This window comes from Phalaenopsis equestris, unplaced genomic scaffold (assembly GCF_001263595.1).
Source record: "Phalaenopsis equestris unplaced genomic scaffold, ASM126359v1 Scaffold000719, whole genome shotgun sequence".
NCBI classification, from domain to species: domain Eukaryota; kingdom Viridiplantae; phylum Streptophyta; class Magnoliopsida; order Asparagales; family Orchidaceae; genus Phalaenopsis; species Phalaenopsis equestris.
In genome coordinates, this window is record NW_018165159.1 from 58,177 (window position 1) to 58,967 (window position 791).

General features: G+C 31.4%; 1 protein-coding gene across 1 annotated transcript in view; it reads left to right on the forward strand.

Moving 5' to 3' along the window:
- LOC110030445 overlaps nt 1-791 on the forward strand; it is a 20,758-nt gene that overhangs the window by 19,263 nt on the left and 704 nt on the right. The window contains exon 7 of the mRNA XM_020733159.1: nt 465-774. Within this exon, the coding sequence (XP_020588818.1) occupies nt 465-774 (310 nt within the window). The remainder of the gene's footprint in view (nt 1-464; nt 775-791) is intronic.

Genomic DNA, 791 nt, shown 5'->3' on the forward strand with positions numbered 1-791 from the left:
AGTTTTTACTTCTAATGATTGTAGATTTCAACATTTGAACTTTTTAAAAATATTCATACATAAAGAAATAAATAGAAAAATTTATTACTTATTTTTCTTGAAGCATACAACAATTAAGTATGACACACAAAACAATTATATTTTAGTTTGATTTATTCTGTTAGCATGAGTACAAATTGTACAAACAAACATACTCTGTTTGTGCTCGACTTACTAAAAAATAGTGCTCTAAATGCTTATTCATGCTTAACTAATTGAACGATTGAATTGAATATGAATTTCTTAGTGAACCGAACATGAAATTTGTGAACAAAATAAAATTAGATTTTTGCTCTAGAACTCTGATTCAAACAAATATTATCTATAGAATTTTGATTCAATTGTTTGATGAGATAACCTTTGATTTCATTACTAATTTAGATTTTAATATTTATTGCTGTCAAAATGAAAATTTCTTCTTTTAGGGAGGGTTTTCGCTTTGTGTTGGGGGATATTGTTCGGGCTCAAACAAATTTGCAAGCTGAAGGAAGGGATAGCAGACTTCCCGTCTCTACGAACGATCAAAGGAATGATGGACAACTAAATGATATGGTTGAGCTTGCCAGTCTTAATCAGGAACATTTGCAGTCAGCAACTGAAAATTATGAAATTCGTCAAACATTAGAGATGCACTCAACAGCAGAGGTTGAAAGCATTGGCACTACAGATAATATGGATTTACTACCTTTCATGGCTGAAATTGATAATTGGCGAGAACAAAACGCAGAGCCTATGGCAGAGAGCCAGCAACA